Source organism: Panulirus ornatus, chromosome 17, assembly GCF_036320965.1.
Source record: "Panulirus ornatus isolate Po-2019 chromosome 17, ASM3632096v1, whole genome shotgun sequence".
NCBI classification, from domain to species: domain Eukaryota; kingdom Metazoa; phylum Arthropoda; class Malacostraca; order Decapoda; family Palinuridae; genus Panulirus; species Panulirus ornatus.
In genome coordinates, this window is record NC_092240.1 from 5371151 (window position 1) to 5389686 (window position 18536).

The 18536-nt window shown below is 40.2% G+C and overlaps 1 protein-coding gene across 13 annotated transcripts in view; it reads left to right on the forward strand.

The window, feature by feature from the left end:
• The window catches only part of OtopLa (Otopetrin-like a), a 620636-nt gene that overhangs the window by 597309 nt on the left and 4791 nt on the right, over nucleotides 1-18536 (forward strand). For 9 of the 13 annotated variants that reach the window (XM_071671811.1, XM_071671813.1, XM_071671816.1 and 6 more), the window contains 5 exons: nucleotides 1238-1400; nucleotides 1910-2050; nucleotides 2608-2782; nucleotides 3124-3384; nucleotides 17869-18049. In XM_071671811.1, coding sequence (XP_071527912.1) covers nucleotides 1238-1400; nucleotides 1910-2050; nucleotides 2608-2782; nucleotides 3124-3384; nucleotides 17869-18049 — 921 coding nt within the window. The remainder of the gene's footprint in view (nucleotides 1-1237; nucleotides 1401-1909; nucleotides 2051-2607; nucleotides 2783-3123; nucleotides 3385-17868; nucleotides 18050-18536) is intronic. The other 4 variants (XM_071671815.1, XM_071671821.1, XM_071671822.1 and 1 more) reach the window with 2 other exon arrangements.

Consider the following 18536-nt stretch of genomic DNA (forward strand, 5'->3'; position numbering starts at 1 on the left):
TTTCACATTTTCCTGGTATTACAGAATATTTGTTTTCACATAGTATGACCAAATAATGTGCAGGAAAGGGTATTACACCTTTTAAACCCTGAAATGTACCTTTAGACACAAAATTGGATTTTTGGTCATTTTTAAAAACTTGGTGCATACTTGTATTGAGTGAATGAATGCTAGCATATGTTTCTTGGACAGTGTATATATGAGTGAACCTAGCACAGTAATATTAAATGATAATAAAAGGAATATGTAAAAATGCATTAAGATGATATTCTTGCCTGACATGTGGGTCAGTGTGAGTGGATGCTAAACAGGAAGTTAGGAAAGAGGTGGCTCTCACAAGAACTTGAGGTGTGTAGTCCTGTTTCTTTCATCACAACACATAGCACTGCTTTGTTTTTGAAGTGTTTATTTCTTCAAATATGATATCACCAGTTAAATTTTTTGCTTTTCCTCATTGGTTTTATCACAGGTATGGCTGACAATTTTTTGTTTTGAAGATAATTGCAAGTCAACAGTAGCCATGGTCTTACTTTTTTCACATTATGTTAATATTTGGGGCATTTACTTCATCACAATCTACTTTTGTTTAACATTTACTTTTCTCGCATTACGTAACTGGAGCATTTGCTTCACCACAATCCAGCAATCCACTTTTATTAATGTTTTTCTAATCCAGTCATACGTAGGTCACCTTAAGACCCTTTGTTATCTCAGATTTCATTTCCTATCTTTTTTTTCATACCTGTTCACAATTTTCCGCCATATCCATATCTACCATGAAAATTGTATGTTTGGTCAAGATACTGCATGACTTCACTCTTTGAAATATGATTGATAGACTGATGCTGTGGAAGTGGTATCTCAAGGTGAGCTTAAAGAGTTGCAAATAGATGGCAACATGCCCATAGATACAAGCCTGTAAGGTGCAAATATATTAGAATATTCATTGACACAAGCATAATAAAATTGCATAATAGGTTAAGTGCTCATTTTTCACAGTGAATGGGTTAAACTCCATTGTTGTATTCACATGCATAGTGAAACAAAAACCTCTTTTGAACTTTGTGCAATATGGCATTGCGAGACATATATTTATAGTCTATTTACTTTTCTCATTTATGAACTAGAAACAAATATTGATAAAATTATCATTTCATGAGAAAATTTATATTTCATGTTATTCTGTAATAAAATGTAGATTTTACAGTATTTTATTGTAATTATTATATCTCCGTAGCTAAATATCCACAAGTTCAAATTCCTTGCCCGATTTGGCTTGATGCACATTGTGGCTACGAACCTGTGCGTGTGGGTACGAACTCTTGTACGGGAAAGCCTTAAGGAAATCAATGAGTTTAGAGTAAGACAAGGACACAACGGAGAAGACTATATGATCCTTGGTGAGTACTTTGCTTCCTTTGATCTTAATAAGAAACTTTGGACACAATATGAATATATATTCTTCAGTGACAAGGTGTGTGGAGTGGCCATTTTTATTATTTACAGTTTTCTATGTATGATTTATTATTATGAATTCTTTCATAGAGCTTATGACCTATATATGATTTCTCGCAGTTCTAAACCACAGGTGGAGAGTAGTTTCCTTCTGTTTATAGTATGAGTAGTCAATTTTCTTGCCAGTTTGTAAATACTCTTTTATTTCTTAGTAGAAACGTTATTGATTTGTGAAAAATTAGAAGATATATGAAGTATGACATTTACATTACTTCAGTCTCTTACAGAAATTACTGAAAACTATCAGCTGTTCTTTAAGGAATTTCTAAAATTTTCACTTCCACTTGTAGTGCTGTTGCAAAAGTTGAAGGCTTAATGTAATCCAGCTTTCTATAGACTAACCACTCTTCTGGTGTAGACCTTTGTCTGACTCTCTCTCTCTTCTCACTGACAGAGGGTATTCGGCGTGCACTGAAAAATCGTGGCCTCATGGCCCCCAACAAGTACCTCTATAATCTGGACGATTTTGTTGAAATGCAGGAAATCAATGGAACCATGCAGCAGGGTATGTCCCTTGGGACTGAAGAGCACTCTTGTGAGCTTGAACCTGAGAAGCTAAACCCTCAGGTTGATTTTTTGACCCCAACACCCTAGTGCTTCTTGTATCGAATTTGGCCTGATATTGTAGTACAGGAATGTTATTGATGTTTATCTCATATTTTTTGAATGAGCAGTGTGTACTTTACTAGTATCAATGGGAATGTAGTTGTCACCCATAAACCCCATAGTACAGTACTTTTACAGCTGTACTTTTCCTCTAATTAATATTTCTGCATTATTGGTTTTGCATGGTAGGTGCTAAAGTGCTCTAAAAACTGGATTGAATATATAGGATATGTACAGATGGAAGCAGCAGATACTGCATTCCTAAAGCTTTCATTAGTTTCATTGCATGACTACCTCTACAACAGTGTAGAGGTACTTAAGAATGTGTGCTTTCCATTATGGATCTTGCAACTCTGTTTTCCTTTTCTGTTTTTACAAATGTTCTTCATAAATGACTTTTCCGGATGTTTTCCCCAACTGAAATTATATTGAAAATATATAGATATGGTCACTAGAAGAATTCTGCTAAATCTGGTGATTCTGCAGCAAGTCGCTGGGTGAATGAGGAGGACATAGTCAACCGCACCTGTGAACGAGTGGAGATAATGGGTTCCATTGTATCGGACTCTGCCCCCTACTTGTACCCATTCATCGTTGAGTACTCTCTTATCGGCGCTTCAGTGCTCTATATAATGTGGAAACACATTGGTCGGAATCCTAGGTAAATTTTACATCATGAGTGTTCATAAATACTGTATTGGACGTTATTAGGAATATTAGTATGAGGTTCTTACTTTCATAATGTTTTCCTTAAGAATTCAGCAAAAATTTATAAACAATATGCAACTCAGAATCTTGCAGGATTTTTATACCAAATAATCATGTGTCAGTTGTTATGACAATAATAGATGATAATTTAATATGAAGAAAAATGCTCTTTATATATGAGATACAGGGAAATTAAATTGAAAAGCAGTTACATTATTACTGCATGTGGATACCTTCGGCTTTCTTAATTGATCAGCATTTATCATTAGTTCTTTATGCAATTTTTTTTTCCAGGTTTGTGTATGATCCTGAGGTGGCAGGCGATGGCATGTCAGTGGTGTCACGGCGCTGCCATTCCCGTGTTGACTGTGTTGGAGCCAGCAAGGGGCTTTTCTGTGGTCTTCTTGTGTTGGTAGCATCATTGATTTGTCTCATCCTTTTCTTCGTGTTAGTCAACCGAGAGGAGCTCAAGATGTTGGCAATATATCTGGCTGACTGTTCGCATTGTGGGATTATGTTCTTCAGCATCATCGCCATGTTCATTGGTTTTGTCAGGTCAGTTCTAAGGAGTAAAAGTTTCTTTAAGGTATGGAAGAAAAAAGGGAAAATAGTATTATTCAGTGGAGACAGCAGGTTTGAACATGTTGAAATTAAGAAGGACATGCAGAACATAGTGTTATTCAGTCCAGACAACAGGTTTGAATATACTGAAATTAAGAAGGAAATGCAGAAGAAACAGTGGATAGGCCTAAAAGATTGATACAATCAGAGGTGGGGATATTTGGTCATATAGAGAGAATGAGTGAGGAAGGGTGAACAAAAAGGATATATGTCAGAAGTGGAAGAAACAAGAACAGAGCTGGAAGGATGGAGTGAAAAAGATTTTGAGTGATTGGGGCTTGAACATGCACAACCCTATCTACAGCCCATGCCTCACAACCATATAACATTGTTGGAACCACCATTCCTTCAGACATACCCATTTTTGCTCTCTCAGATAAAGTTCTCGCCCTCCACACATTCTTCAACACTCCCAGAACCTTCGCCCCCTCCCCCACCCTGTGACTCACTTCTGCTTCCATGGTTCCATCAGCTGCCAAATCCACTCCTAGATATCTAAAACACTTCACTTCCTCCAGTTTTTCTCCATTCAAACTTACCTCCCAATTAACTTGTCCTTCAAACCTACTGTACCTAACAACCTTGCTCTTATTCACATTTACTCTCAACTTTCTTCTTTCACACACTTTACCAAACTCAGTCACCAATTTCTGCAGTTTCTTACCCGAATCAGCCACCAGCGGTGTATCATCACCAAACAATAACTGACTCACTTCCCACGCCCTCTCATCCACAACAGACTGCATACTTGCCCCTCTCTCCAAAACTCTTTCATTCACCTCCCTAACAACCCCATCCATAAACAAATTAAATAACTATGGAGACATCATGCACCCCTACTGCAAACCGACATTCACTGGGAACCAATCACTTTCCTCTCTTCCTACTCATACACATGCCTTACATCCTTGGTACAAACTTTTCACCACTTCTAGCAACTTACCTCCCACACCACGTACTCTTAATATCCTCCACAAAGCATCTCTATCAACCCTATCATATGCATTCTCCAGATCCATAAATGCTACATACAAATCCATCTGTTTTTCTAAGTATTTCTCATATACATTCTTCCAAGCAAACACTCTTCCTCTTCTGAAACCACACTGCTCTTCCCCAGTCTGAAGCTCTGTACATGCCTTTACCCTCTCAATCAATACCCTCCCATATAATTTCCTTGATATACCCAACAAACTTATACCTCTGTAATTTCAACACTTACCTGTATCCCCTTTGCCTTTGTACAATGGGCACTATGCATGCGTTCTGCCAATCCTCAGGCACTTCACCACACACACACACACACACATATATATATATATATATATATATATATATATATATATATATATATATATATATATATATATATATATTTTTGGATAGAGTATATATATATATATATATCCTCCTGCGCACAACAATGTTGTATGGTTGCGAGGTGTGGGCTATGGATAGAGTTGTGCGCAGGAGGGTGGATGTGCTGGAAATGAGATGTCTGAGGACAATATGTGGTGTGAGGTGGTTTGATCAAGTAAGTAATGTAAGGGTAAGAGAGATGTGTGGAAATAAAAAGAGTGTGGTTGAGAGAGCAGAAGAGGGTGTTTTAAAATGGTTTGGTCACATGAAGAGAATGAGTGAGGAAAGATTGACCAAGAGGATATATGTGTCAGAGGTGGAGGGAACGTGGAGACCAAATTGGAGATGGAAAGGTGGAGTGAAAAAGATTTTGAGTGATCGGGCCCTGAACATGCAGGAGGGTGAAAGGCGTGCAAGGAATAGAGTTAATTGGAATGATGTGGTATACCGGGGTCGACGTGCTGTCAATGGATTGAACCAGGGCATGTGAAGCGTCTGGGGTAAACCATGGAAAGTTCTGTGGGGCCTGGATGTGGAAAGGGAACTGTGGTTTCGGTGCATTATTACAAGACAGCTAGAGACTGAGTGTGAACGAATGGGGCCTTTGTTGTCTTTTCCTAGCGCTACCTCGCACACATGAGGGGGGAGGGGGTTGTTATTCCATGTGTGGTGAGGTGGTGATGGGAATGATTAAAGGCAGACAGTATGAATTATGTACATGTGTATATATGTATATGTTTGTGTGTGTATATATATATATATATATATATATATATGTGTACATTGAGATGTATAGGTATGTATATTTGCGTGTGTGGACGTGTATGTATATACATGTGTATGTGGGTGGGTTGGGCCATTCTTTCGTCTATTTCCTTGCGCTACCTCGCTAACGCGGGAGACAGCGACAAAGCAAAATAAATAAAAAAAAATATATATATCCCTGGGGATAGGGGAGAAAGAATACTTCCCATGTATTCCCTGCATGTCAAAGAAGGTGACTAAAAGGGGAGGGAGCAGGTGGCTGGAAATCCTCCCCTCACATTTTTTTTTAATTTTCCAAAAGGAACAGAGAAGGGGGCCAGGTGGGGATATTCCCTCAAAGGCCCAGTCCTCTGTTCTTAACACTGTGGGAAATGGCAAATAGTATGAAAGAAAAGAAAGAAAATATATATATAGGGTGTTTTTGGTCGAGGTGGTATGCAAAGTGAGAGGGTTAGGGAGAATGATTTGGTAAACAGAGAAGAGGTAGTAAAAGCTTTGCAGAAGATGAAAGCCGGCAAGGCAGCAGATTTGGATGGTATTGCAGTGGAATTTATTAAAAAAAGGGGGTGACTGTATTGTTGACTGGTTGGTAAGGTTATTTAATGTATGTATTAATCCCCTATCCCTGGGGATAGGGGATTAAGAATACTTCCCACGTATTCCCTGCGTGTTGTAGAAAGCGACTAAAAGGGGAGGGAGGGGGGGCTGGAAATCCTCCCCTCTCGTTTTTTTTTTTTTATTTTCCAAAACAAGGAACAGAGTGGGGCCAGGTGAGGATGTTCCAAAAGGGGCCCAGTCCTCTGTTCTTGACGCTACCTCGCAAACGCGGGAGACAGCGACAAAGCAAAATAAATAAATATATAAATAAATAATGACTCATGGTGAGGTGCCTGAGGATTGGAGGGATGCTTGCATAGTGCAATTGTACAGCGACAAAGCAAAATATAAATAAATATAAACATATATATATATATATATATATATATATATATATATATATATATATATATATATATATATCTTTCTTTCATACTATTCGCCATTTCCCGCATTAGTGAGGTAGCGTTAAGAACAGAGGACTGGGCCTTAGAGGGAATATCCTCACCTGGCCCCCTTCTCTGTTCCTTCTTTTGGAAAATTAAAAAAAAAAACGAGAGGGGAGGATTTCCAGCCACCCGCTCCCTCCCCTTTTAGTCGCCTTCTACGACACGCAGGGAATACGTGGGAAGTATTCTTTCTCCCCTAACCCCAGGGGTTATTATATATATTATCCCTGGGGATAGGGGATGAAGAATACTTCCCACGTATTCCCTGCGTGTCGTAGAAGGCGACTAAAAGGGGAGGGAGCTGGAGGCTGGAAATCCTCCCCTCTCGTTTTTTTTTTTTCTTTTTTTTAATTTTCCAAAAGAAGGAACAGAGGGGGGCCAGGTGAGGATATTCCACAAAGGCCCAGTCCTCTGTTCTTAACGCTACCTCGCTAATGCGGGAAATGGCGGATAGTTTAAAAGAAAAGAAAAGATATATATATATATATATATATATATATATATATATATATATATATATATATATATATATATATATATATATTCTATTCTGTTATACTTTGTTGCTGTCTCCCGCGTTAGTGAGGTAGCGCAAGGAAACAGACAGAAGAATGGCCCAACCTACCCACATACACATGTATATAACTACACATCTACACATGCACATACACATACCTATACATCTCAACGTATACATATATATACACACACACTGACACATTCATATATACACAGGTACATAATTCACACTGTCTGCCCTTCTTCATTCCCTTCGCCACCCCACCACACATGAAATAACAACCCCCTCCCCCCACATGTGTGCGAGGTAGTGCTAGGAGAAGGCAACAAAGGCCACATTCGTTCACACTCAGTCTCTAGCTGTCATGTATAATGCACCGAAACCACAGCTCCCTTTCCACATCCAGGCCCCATAGAACTTTCCGTGGTTTACCCCAGATGGTTTACATGGCCTGGTTCAATCCATTGACAGCACGTGGACCCTCGTATACCACATCGTTCCAGTTCACTCTATTCCTTGCACGCCTTTCACCCTCCTGCATGTTCAGGCCCCGATCACTCAAAATCTTTTTCACTTCATCTTTCCACTTCAATTTGGTCTCCCACTTCTCCTTGTTCCCTCCACCTCTGACACATATATCCTCTTGGTCAATCCTTCCTCACTCATTCTCTCCATGTGACCAAACCATTTCAAAACATCCTCTTCTGCTCTCTCAACCACACTCTTTTTATTACCACACATCTCTCTTACCCTTTCATTACTTACTCGATCAAACCACCTCACAGGACATATTGTCCTCAAACATCTCATTTCCAGTACATCCACCATCCTCCACACAACTCTAGCTATAGCCCACACCTCGCAACCATATAACATTGTTGGAACCAGTATTCCTTCAAACATACCCATTTTTGCTTTCCAAGATAATGTTCTCGACTTCCACACATTTTTCAACGCTCCCAGAACTTTCACCCCTTCCCCCACCCCATGATTCACTTCTGCTTCCATGGTTCCATCTGCTGCCAAATCCACTCCCAGTATCTAAAACACTTCACTTTCTCCAGCTTTTCTCCATTCAAACTTACCTCCTAATTGACTTGGCCCTCAACCCTACTGTACCTAATAGCCTTGCTCTTATTCATATTTACTCTCAGCTTTCTTCTTTAACACACTTTACCAAACTCAGTCACCAGCTTCTGCAGTTTCTTACCCGAATCAGCCAAAGCACTGTATCATCAGCAAACAACAACTGACTCACTTCCCAAGCTCTCTCATCCACAACAGACTGCATACTTCATCCTCTCTCTAAAACTCTTGCATTCACCTCCCTAACAACCCTATCCATAAACAAATTAAACAACCTTGGAGACATCACGCACTTCTGCCACAAACCAGCATTCACTAAGAACCAATCACTTTCTTCCTACTCATACACATGCCTTACATTCTCGATAAAAACTTTTCACTGCTTCTAACAACTTGCCTCCCACACCATATATTCTTAATACCTTCCACAGAGCATCTCTAACACCTCTATCCTATGCCCTCTCCAGATCCATAAATGCTACATAGAGATCCATTTGCTTTTCTAGGTATTTCTCACATACATTCTTCAAAGCAAACACCTGATCCACACATCCTCTACCACTTCTGAAACCACACCGCTCTTCCCCAATATGATGCTCTGTACATGTCTTCACCCTCTCAATCAATACCCTCCCATATAATTTCCCAGGAATACTCAACAAACTTATACCTCTGTAATTTGAGCACTCACTTTTATCCCCTTTGCCTTTGTACAATGGCACTATGCAAGCATTCTGCCAGTCCTCAGGCACCTCACCATGAGTCATACATACATTAAATAGCCCTACCAACTAGTCAACAATATAGTCACCCCCTTTTTTAATAAATTCCACTACAATTCCATCCAAACCCGTTGACTTGCTGGCTTTCATCTTCCACAAAGCTTTTACTACCTTTTCTCTGTTTACCAAATCATTTTTCCTAACCCTCTCACTTTGCACACCACCTCGACCAAAGCACCCTATATCTGCCACTCTATCATCAACAAATTCAACAAACCTTCAAAATACTCACTCCATCTCCTTCGCACATCACCACTTTTGTTATCACCTCTCCATTTACCCCCTTCACTGATGTTCCCATTTGTTCCCTTGTCTTACGCAGTTTATTTACCTCCTTCCAAAACATCTTTTTATTCTCCCTAAAATTTAATGATACTCTCTCACTCCAACTCTCATTTGCCCTCTTTTTCACCTCTTGCACCTTTCTATTGACCTCCTGCCTCTTTCTTTTATACATCTCCCACTCATTTGCATTATTTCCCTGTAAAAGTCTTCCAAATGCCTCTCTCTTCTCTTTCACTAATAATCTTACTTTTTCATCCCACCACTCACTACCCTTTCTAATCTGCCCACCTCCCATGCTTCTCATGCCACAAGCATCTTTTGCGCAAGCCATCACTGCTTCCCTAAATACATCCCATTCCTCCCCCACTCCCCTTACGTCCTTTGTTCTTACCTTTTTCCATTCTGTATTCAATATCTCCTGGTACTTCCTCACACAAGTCTCCTTCCCAAGCTCACTTACTCTCACCACTCTCTTCACCCTAACATTCTTCTTTTCTGAAAACCTCTACATATCTTCACCTTTGCCTCCACAAGATAATGATCAGACATCCCTCCAGTTGCACCTCTCAGCACATTAACATCCAAAAGTCCCTCTTTCGCACGCCTATCAATTACCACGTAAGCCAGTAACAATCTCTGGCCATCTCTCCTACTTACATACGTATACTCATGAATATCTCTCTTTTTAAACCAGGTATTCCCAATCACCAGTCCTTTTTCAGCACATAAATCTACAAGCTCTTCACCATTTCCATTTACAACACTGAACACCCCATGTAAACCAATTATTCCCTCAACTGTCACATTACTCACCTTTGCATTCAAATCACCCATCACTATAACCCAGTCTCGTGCATCAAAACTACTACCACACTCACTCAGCTGCTCCCAAAACCCTTTGCCTCTCATGATCTTTCTTCTCATGCCCAGGTGCATATGCACCAATAATCACCCATCTCTCTCCATCCACTTTCAGTTTTACCCATATAAATCTCAATATATATATATATATATATATATATATATATATATATATATATATATATATATATATATATATTTTATTTATATATATATATTTATATATATATATATATATATATATATATATATATATATATATATATATATATATATATTTCTTTCTTTCAAAGTATTCGCCATTTCCTGCGTTAGCAAGGTAGCCTCTGAGGGAATATCCTCACCTGGCCTGCTTCTCTGTTCCTTCTTTTGAATAAAAAAAAAAAAAAAAAACGAGAGGGGAGAATTTCCAGCCCCCAACTCCCTCCCCTTTTTGTTGCCTTCTACGACACGCAGGGAATATGTGGGAAGTATTCTTTCACCCCTATCCCCAAGGATAATATATATATATTTATATATTTATTTTTTATGATTATTATTTTGCTTTATCGCTGTCTCCCGCATTAGCGAGGTAGCGCAAGGAAACAGACGTAAGAATGGCCCAACCCACCCACATACATGTGTATACATACACGTCCACACACGCAAATATACATACCTATACACCTCAATGTACAAATATATATACACACACAGACATATACATAAATACACATGTACATAATTCATAGTCTGCCTTTATTTATTCCCATCGCCACCTCACCACACATGGAATAACATCCCGTTCCCCCCTCATGTGTGCGAGGTAGCGCCAGGAAAAGACAACAAAGGCCCCATTCATTCACACTCAGTCTCTAGCTGTCATGTAATAATGCACCAAAACCACAGCTCCCTTTCCACATCCAGGCCCAGAACTTTCCATGGTTTACCCCAGACGCTTCACATGCCCTGGTTCAATCCATTGACAGCACGTCGACCCCGGTATACCACATCGTTCCAATTCACTCTATTCCTTGCATGCCTTTCACCCTCCTGCATGTTCAGGCCCCGATCACTCAAAATCTTACTCGATCAAACCACCTCACACCACATATTGTCCTCAAACATCTCATTTCCGGCACATCCACCCTCCTGCACAAACTCTATCCATAGCCCACGCCTTGCAACCATACAACATTGTTGGAACCACTGTTCCTTCAAACATACCCATTTTTGCTTTCTGAGATAATGTTCTCGACTTCCAAACATTCTTCAAGGCTCCCAGAATTTTCGCTCCCTCCTCCACCCTATGATTCACTTCCGCTTCCATAGTTCCATCCGCTGCCAGATCCACTCCCAGATATCTAATCTAAAACACTTTACTTCCTCCAGTTTTTCTCCATTCAAACTTACCTCCCAATTGACTTGACCCTCAACCCTACAGTACCCAATAATCTTGCTCTTATTCACATTTACTCTTAACTTTCTTCTTTCACACACTTTACCAAACTCAGTCACTGGCTTCTGCAGTTTCTCACATGAATCAGCCACCAGCGCTGTATCATCAGCAAACAACAACTGACTCACTTCCCAAGCTCTCTCCACAACAGACTGCATACTTGCCCCTCTTTCCAAAACTCTTGCATTCACCTCCCTAACAACCCTATCCATAGACAAATTAAACAATCATGGAGACATCACACACCCCTGCCGCAAACCTACATTCACTGAGAACCAATCACTTTCCTCTCTTCCTACATGTACACATGCATTCCATCCTCGATAAAAACTTTTCACTGCTTCTAACAACTTGCCTCCCACCCCATATATTCTTAATACCTTCCACAGAGCATCTCTATCGACTCTATCATATGCCTTCTCCAGATCCATAAATGCTACATAGAGATCCATTTCCTTTTCTAAGTATTTCTCACATACATTCTTCAAAGCAAACACCTGATCCACACATCCTCTACCACTTCTGAAACCACACTGCTCTTCCCCAATCTGATGCTCTGTACATGCCTTCACCCTCTCAATCAATACCCTCCCATATAATTTACCAGGAATACTCAACAGACTTATATCTCTGTAATTTGAGCACTCACTCTTATCCCCTTTGCCTTTGTACAATGGCACTATGCAAGCATTCCGCCAATCCTCAGGCACCTCACCATGAATCATACATACATTAAATAACCTTACCAACCAGTCAACAATACCGTCACCCCCTTTTTTAATAAATTCCACTGCAATACCATCCAAACCTGCTGCCATGGCGGCTTTCATCTTCCGCAAAGCTTTTACTACTTCTGTGTTTACCACATCATTTTCCCTAAACCTCTCACTTTGCACACCACTTCGACCAAAACACCCTATATCTGCTACTCTATCATCAAACACATTGAACAAACCTTCAAAATACTCACTCCATCTCCTTCTCACATCACCATTCTTTGTTATCACCTCCCTATTAGCCCCCTTCACTGAAGTTCCCATTTGCTCCCTTGTCTTACACACTTTATTTACCTCCTTCCAAAACATCTTTTTGTTCTCCCTAAAATTTAATGATACTCTCTCACCCCAACTTTCATTTGCCCTCTTTTTCACCTCTTGCACCTTTCTCTTGACCTCCTGCCTCTTTCTTTTATACATCTCCCACTCATTTGCATTTTTTCCCTGCAAAAATTGTCCAAATGCCTCACTCTTCTCTTTCACTAATAATCTTACTTCTTCATCCCACCACTCACTACTCTTTCTAATCAACCCACCTCCCACACTTCTCATGCCACAAGCATCTTTTGCGCAAGCCATCACTGCTTCCCTAAATACATCCCATTCCTTCCCCACTCCCCTTACCTCCTTTGTTCTCACCATTTTCCATTCTGTACTCAGTCTCTCCTGGTACTTCCTCACACAAGTCTCCTTCCCAAGCTCACTTATTCTCACCACTCTCTTCACCCCAACATTCTCTCTTCTTTTCTGAAAACCCATACAAATCTTCACCTTCGCCTCCACAAGATAATGATCAGACATCCCTCCAGTTGCACCTCTCAGCACATTAACATCTCTCTTTCGCGCGCCTATCAATTAACACGTAATCCAATAACGCTCTCTGGCCATCTCTCCTACTTACATACGTATACTTATGTATATCTCGCTTTTTAAACCAGGCATTCCCAATCACCAGTCCTTTTTCAGCACATAAATCTACAAGCTCTTCACCATTTCCATTTACAACACTGAACACCCCATGTATACCAATTATTCCCTCAACTGCCACATTACTCACCTTTGCATTCAAATCACCCATCACTATAACCCCGTCTTGTGCATCAAAACCACTAACACACACATTCAGCTGCTCCCAAAACACTTGCCTCTCATGATCTTTATTCTCATGCCCAGATGCATATGCACCAATAATCACCCATCTCTCTCCATCAACTTTCAGTTTTACCCATATCAATCTAGAATTTACTTTCTTACACTCTATCACATACTCCCAGAACTCCTGTTTCAGGAGTAGTGCTACTTCTTCCCTTGCTCTTGTCCTCTCACTAACCCCTGACTTTACTCCCAAGACATTCCCAAACCACTCTTCCCCTTTACCCTTGAGCTTCGTTTCACTCAGAGCCAAAACATCCAGGTTCCTTTCCTCAAACATACTACCTATCTCTCCTTTTTTCTCATCTTGGTTACATCCACACACATTTAGACACCCCAATCTGAGCCTTCGAGGAGGATGAGCACTTCCCGTGTGACTCCTTCTTCTGTTTCCCCTTTTAGAAAGTTAAAATACAAGGAGGGGAGGGTTTCTGGCCCTACGCTCCCGTCCCCTTTAGTCACCTTCTATGACATGTGAGGAATGCATGGGAAGTATTCTTTCTACCCTATCCCCAGGGATAATATATATATATATATATATATATAGAGAGAGAGAGAGAGAGAGAGAGAGAGAGAGACTTTTGGATGTTAATGTGTTGAGAGGTGCAACTGGAGGGATGTCTGATCATTATCTTGTGGAGGCTAAGGTGAAGATTTGTATGGGTTTTCAGAAAAGAAGAGTGAATGTTGGGGTGAAGAGGGTGGTGAGAGTAAGTGAGCTTGGGAAGGAGTCTTGTGTGAGGAAGTACCAGGAGAGACTGAGTACAGAATGGAAAAAGGTGAGAACAATGGAAGTAAGGGGAGTGCGGGAGGAATGGGATGTATTTAGGGAATCGGTGATGGATTGCGCAAAAGATGCTTGTGGCATGAGAAGAGTGGGAGGTGGGTTGATTAGAAAGGGTAGTGAGTGGTGGGATGAAGAAGTAAGATTATTAGTGAAAGAGAAGAGAGAGGCATTTGGACGATTTTTGCAGGGAAAAAATGCAATTGAGTGGGAGATGTATAAAAGAAAGAGACAGGAGGTCAAGAGAAAGGTGCAAGAGGTGAAAAAGAGGGCAAATGAGAGTTGGGGTGAGAGAGTATCATTAAATTTTAGGGAGAATAAAAAGATGTTCTGGAAGGAGGTAAATAAAGTGCGTAAGACAAGGGAGCAAATGGGAACTTCAGTGAAGGGCACAAATGGGGAGGTGATAACAAGAAGTGGTGATGTGAGAAGGAGATGAAGTGAGTATTTTGAAGGTTTGTTGAATGTGTTTGATGATAGAGTGGCAGATATAGGGTGTTTTGGTCGAGGTGGTGTGCAAAGTGAGAGTGTTAGGGAAATGATTTGGTAAACAGAGAAGAGGTAGTAAAAGCTTTGCGGAAGATGAAAGCCGGCAAGGCAGCAGGTTTGGATGGTATTGCAGTGGAATTTATTAAAAAAGGGGGTGACTGTATTATTGACTGGTTGGTAAGGTTATTTAATGTATGTATGACTCATGGTGAGGTGTCTGAGGATTGGCGGAATGCGTGCATAGTGCCATTGTACAAAGGCAAAGGGGATAAGAGTGAGTGCTCAAATTACAGAGGTATAAGTTTGTTGAGTATTCCTGGTAAATTATATGGGAGGGTATTGATTGAGAGGGTGAAGGCATGTACAGAGCATCAGATTGGGGAAGAGCAGTGTGGTTTCAGAAGTGGTAGAGGATGTGTGGATCAGGTGTTTGCTTTGAAGAATGTATGTGAGAAATACTTAGAAAAGCAAATGGATTTGTATGTAGCATTTATGGATCTGGAGAAGGCAAATGATAGAGTTGATAGAGATGCTCTGTGGAAGGTATTAAGAATATATGGTGTGGGAGGCAAGTTGTTAGAAGCAGTGAAAAGTTTTTATCGAGGATGTAAGGCATGTGTACGTGTAGGAAGAGAGGAAAGTGATTGGTTCTCAGTGAATGTAGGTTTGCGGCAGGGGTGTGTGATGTCTCCATGGTTGTTTAATTTGTTTATGGATGGGGTTGTTAGGGAGGTGAATGCAAGAGTTTTGGAAAGAGGGGCAAGTATGAAGTCTGTTGGGGATGAGAGAGCTTGGGAAGTGAGTCAGTTGTTGTTTGCTGATGATACAGCGCTGGTGGCTGATTCATGTGAGAAACTGCAGAAGCTGGTGACTGTGTTTGGTAAAGTGTGTGAAAGAAGAAAGTTAAGAGTAAATGTGAATAAGAGCAAGGTTATTAGGTACAGTAGGGTTGAGGGTCAAGTCAATTGGGAGGTAAGTTTGAATGGAGAAAAACTGGAGGAAGTAAAGTGTTTTAGATATCTGGGAGTGGATCTGACAGCAAATGGAACCATGGAAGCGGAAGTGGATCATAGGGTGGGGGAGGGGGTGAAAATCCTGGGAGCCTTGAAGAATGTGTGGAAGTCGAGAACATTATCTCGGAAAGCAAAAATGGGTATGTTTGAAGGAATAGTTGTTCCAACAATGTTGTATGGTTGCGAGGCGTGGGCTATGGATAGAGTTGTGTGCAGGAGGATGGATGTGCTGGAAATGAGATGTTTGAAGACAATGTGTGGTGTGAGGTGGTTTGATTGAGTAAGTAATGTAAGGGTAAGAGAGATGTGTGGAAATAAAAAGAGCGTGGTTGAGAGAGCAGAAGAGGGTGTTTTGAAATGGTTTGGGCACATGGAGAGAATGAGTGAGGAAAGATTGACCAAGAGGATATATGTGTCGGAGGTGGAGGGAACGAGGAGAAGTGGGAGACCAAATTGGAGGTGGAAAGATGGAGTGAAAAAGATTTTGTGTGATCGGGGCCTGAACATGCAGGAGGGTGAAAGGAGGGCAAGGAATAGAGTGAATTGGATCGATGTGGTATACCGGGGTTGACGTGCTGTCAGTGGATTGAATCAGGGCATGTGAAGCGTCTGGGGTAAACCATGGAAAGCTGTGTAGGTATGTATATTTGCGTGTGTGGACGTATGTATATACATGTGTATGGGGGTGGGTTGGGCCATTTCTTTCGTCTGTTTCCTTGCGCTACCTCGCAAACGCGGGAGACAGCGACAAAGCCAAAATATATATATATTTTTTTTTTTTTTTTTTATACTTATATATATATATATATATATATATATATATATATATATATCCCTGTGGATAGGGGATGAAGAATACTTCCCACGTATTCCCTGCGTGTCGTAGAAGGTGACTAAAAGGGGAGGGAGCGGGAGGCTGGAAATCCTCCCCTCTCTTTTTTTTTTTTTTCTCTTTTTTTAATTTTCCAAAAGAAGGAACAGAGGGGGGCTAGGTGAGGATATTCCACAAAGGCCCAGTCCTCTGTTCTTAACGCTACCTCGCTAATGCGGGAAATGGCGGATAGTTTTAAAAATATCTTTCTTTTTCTTTTAAACTATTTGCCATTTCCCGCGTTGGCGAGGTAGCGTTAAGAACAGAGGACTGGGCCTTTTTTGGAATATCCTCACCTGGCCCCCTCTGTTCCTTCTTTTGGAAAATTAAAAAAAAAAACGAGAGGGGAGGATTTCCAGCCCCCCGCTCCCTCCCCTTTTAGTCGCCTTCTACGACACGCAGGGAATACGTGGGAAGTATTCTTAATCCCCTATCCCCAGGGATAAGTTTTAAATATATATATATATATATATATATATATATATATATATATATATATATATATATATATATATATATATTCAGTTATTGTTTATTATACTTTGTCGCTGTCTCCCACGTATTCCCTGCGTGTCGTAGAAGGTGACTAAAAGGGGAGGGAGCAGGGGGCTGGAAATCCTCTCCTCTCAGTTTTAATTTTCCGAAAGAAGGAACAGAGAAGGGGACCAAGTGAGGATTTCCTTCAAAGGCTCAGTCCTCTGTTCTTAACGCTACCTCACTAACGTGGGAAATGGCGAGTAGTATGAAAAAAAAAAAAATTCATACATATTCGCCGTGTCCTGAACTAGCGAGGTAGCATTAAGAACAGAGGACTGAGCCTTAGAGGGAATATCCTCGCTTGGGCCCCTTCTCTGTTCCTTCTTTTGGAAAATTTAAAACAAGAGGGGAGGATTTCCAGCCCCCCACTCTCTCCCCTTTTAGTCGCATTCTATGACACGTGGGAAATATTCTTTCTCCCCTATCCCCTAGGATAATCATTGGTTGTGAATAGGGGATTCTGTTTCGGTGCTTTGGTATATGTGGGGAGATTAAGCCATTCTTTATCTCTTCTTGGCACTACCTTAAATGCAGTATAGGAAAAAATCTAATTTGTGTGAATATTACATGGAAGTATGGAATTTCTTAATTCAGTATGATGGAGTATATATATTTAAAAGCTTTGTATTTTACTTACATGCATGGTTTTTGCAGGGTTCGCCAGCTAAAGTTTCATGGAGAGCGAGAGGAGGAATTGGATGATATTCTCCTCATGGTATCCGCTTTTGGCCTCTTTGCATATGCTGTCTTCTCAACAGTTGCTGGGTCCCTATCACCCTATACTGAGGAACCAAATTTACTTGTCATGGTCACTGGAATACTTTCTGTGCTCCAGGTAAGTTAAGTAAATATTACCCCAATGTTTGAATATATCTTGATGAAAAAGTAAGAACATCTGCTGAATCTTTACTTAAAGCATGCAAAAAGCATCTTGCTGAAATAATACTGAAAAAAAGGTGAAGTTTTCTGGAGCTTAGGTATTTTTATGCTGTGTCACGTTTAATGGTATTTTGTAAATTTTCAAAAAAAAGTTGAATTTCCCCCAAAAGAAACTTTATATTCTCTTCAGGAACTTAGATTATTATTATAATATTATCCCTCATAGGTGGTTACTCTTAGGTACTCTTTTTCTTTACTTTTGAATAATATTTCATGTGTATTTTTGCTATAAAAAAGCAAAATCGAAAGCTATCATTTCTAAATGTTATTCTGCCTTTAGTTTATTCTTCTTCCACAAAAATGTCTTTTCTATGTGTATCTAACATCTTCTTTAAAAGCAGTTTATACAGAATTTACAAGAAATTGTTTTGCCCTTACTTATT